The following is a 2,618-nucleotide window of genomic DNA, read 5'->3' as shown; positions in this document are numbered from 1 at the left end:
GTATAGTCACAGTTCCAACCACAGCACAGGGGTTCGTGCACCACAGACCCAATACACCCAAACCGGTCTTGTTTCCTGCAACTGTCTGAAGAGACGACTGCCCACCGGTCTGCTGCAGCCACCCTCCTGCCTCCGCACTTGGTGTCTCTGCAGGGAGCCAGCACATGCCAGGGGCAGAAAAGCACAGACAGTGACATGGTTTCATGTGCTTAGTTAACATTCACCACTGCCAGCACGTTCTGTTCCTAAAGCGATGTTTAACGTGCATCAGCCAGCCCCACTGTTCCCACTCACAAAGGGCACCGGGTGAAATGTTTCCCTTGATGGGGCCCCCACGTTGTCTTAACTCCCTGTCTGTAGGACAGTGCCACTCCAGAGGGTCTAAGTGTTCCTGTTAGGAGGACCATTAGGTTGGCAGACCTTAATGCCAGCATTTCTCAGTGTCTCCAGAGTGGGTCTGACATCCGTCTGCAGCTGATCCTCCACGCCAGTAAGACACAGCAGCTCCATCTCCATTTCCAGGCTCTCGATGACTGTGGCTACCTTCAGGGAGCGGTCATGCACGCTTAGCTTCGCCTGGACATAGCGTGCCTGGGGACAGAGCAGACACAGCCAGTCACTCACACAGCCAGCCTGCACTTCTCTGGAATACCGGGTTAACCAGCACGAGGGTTAACCAGTTTACCTCCCTCTGCTAACTGTCACTCAGGGATGCCAGCTGTAACGACTGGCGGACACAAGGTGTGTGTTACAGAATAAGGTAGAAAATCTTTCAGGAAGTTTCTGTCCTTTTGTCCCTGGCTGGTGCCAGCCCGGCAGCACAGTGCACAGCACGTCCCTGTGCACACGTGTGCAGCAGCTGCTGAAGTGACACCTGCAGAAAGCCTGGAAGCACCACGGGTCTAACCATGGTTTTTACAACTAGCACATCCGCAAACGATGTCAATACAGAATCCTAAGCAGCATTACTATCTTGTCTCTGCATTTAACTAAACAGTCCTCTTCTCATTTCACCTGGAGCAAGCAAATTAGCGCTGTGCGTAGAGACCCATCTAACAAACCCCAGCCTGTGTTTCCACGAAGCCCAGCTGCGTTATATTCTGTTTGCCTGTAGTTCCCTGGATGTCAGAGAGCAACCATGAAAATTAAAAGCCAACACATTTCCCTAGACAAACACAACTTATCTAACAAATGCTGGATATTTGCAGAATTTGCAACCACAGAAGATTGTGAGGCAGGGTTCAGGAACTGTTTGGAGGGTCCTGGCTGGGATCCAGTTTCATACATATCACTTAAAAAGCAGCTTTGATTAAAAGAACAGCAAGACATTGAAGAATGACAATTCTAGCAGAAGGAGTAGGGAGATGAGAGGCGGCATTATCACAAAAGGTCTGTGAGAACCACTTCAGCGATTGTTTGTTTAAAAACAAAGAAAAAAAACAAATAAAAACTTACTTCAAAGTCTTGATATTGCTCTTCCGTCAGAGACTTCTTGGCTACAACAAGAACCCTTAGGCCTTCCCGAGCCATATTGCCACACTGGAAAGAAGCATCACATTGTAAACCATAAACTGCGTCTCAAGCAAGATGACTTATGCAGTGTGGCAGAGATGGCAATGTAAGATAGCACGTTAAGAAAATAACCGTCCCATCTGAGTAACCCCAGTGAGCCTGTAACATCTGATAAAGTGCATGATAAACCCAAGAGGAAAAAAGGAGATCTGCAATGGTTTGTAATCTATCCTAGTGATCAGAAACAAAAATGTCCACTTTGCTATGCCAATGTGGCCAAAACAACTCTGTCAACCTCATTTTCTCTGTCTCTAAAAGGGGACAAGCCATTGATTTGTAGGCTTCACATCTTTGGCCATCAACTCTTTAAAATAAGACCAATGTACTATTATTTCTTTGAACACCAGGGTTTTGAGGTGGGGAGAATCAGTAACTGAAGCTATTGCTATGTACGCTGTGTCAACATTACTACTAACCTGGCAAATACATCCCAATACAAAGCTACCGCATGTAATTTTGGAATTAGACCTTTCAATCTAAAATAAATCCAAACATGGAATCAAGCCCGGGACAAATGGGGTGATCGTGAGCAGCAATCAGTTTTGAACAAAAGCCACTTTATTACTCTGCAATAAATACGTCAAACTGGCCACCTGACTGCTTTGTTACTGCATTTGGCTGAGGATTAACCCAACGAATTGCCAAGAACAGTGACTTTCTGTCTCGCAAATGTTTTAGCAGTTACGTCCACTCTGCCACACGGACAAGCTTTGTCATGCGCTGCCCTGGAAGGAGAAAAGCAGTTGCACGAGAAACCACAGGAGAGGCAGCCCCGTACCTCCTCTTCCAGCCAGTCGTTGTACTGCACGATCCCGGCCATCACCACATCAGCACCCTTCATATAGAAGGTGATCTCTCCTGTTGATTCATCCTGCAGTAAGAAACAGAATAGTCTAAGCTGGGCTAGTATCAGCATATCTGGAGTGGCCTCAGCAAACTAGTGATGAGTTTTCTGCACATCGGTCACAAAAATGGTTGCACTCTGTCAGGCTGAAGATCCATCTGGCTCAGCACCTTGTCTCCAGGCTAAAAGGAGATGCCTATTC

The 2,618-nt window shown here is 47.1% G+C and overlaps 1 protein-coding gene across 1 annotated transcript in view; it reads right to left on the bottom strand.

Moving 5' to 3' along the window:
* The window catches only part of ATP9A (ATPase, class II, type 9A), a gene marked incomplete at its 5' end in the record, with an annotated part of 47,904 nt that overhangs the window by 10,860 nt on the left and 34,426 nt on the right, over window positions 1-2,618 (bottom strand). Inside the window, 3 exons of the mRNA XM_010135259.1 lie at window positions 421-591; window positions 1,456-1,539; window positions 2,351-2,443. Of these exons, the coding sequence (XP_010133561.1) occupies window positions 421-591; window positions 1,456-1,539; window positions 2,351-2,443 (348 nt within the window). The remainder of the gene's footprint in view (window positions 1-420; window positions 592-1,455; window positions 1,540-2,350; window positions 2,444-2,618) is intronic.

The sequence above is a fragment of the Buceros rhinoceros genome, unplaced genomic scaffold (genome assembly GCF_000710305.1).
Source record: "Buceros rhinoceros silvestris isolate BGI_N320 unplaced genomic scaffold, ASM71030v1 scaffold27264, whole genome shotgun sequence".
Classification (NCBI taxonomy): Eukaryota; Metazoa; Chordata; class Aves; order Bucerotiformes; family Bucerotidae; genus Buceros; species Buceros rhinoceros.
Note: the sequence above shows the minus strand (reverse complement) of the source record. Positions and strands in the feature narration are given on the sequence as shown.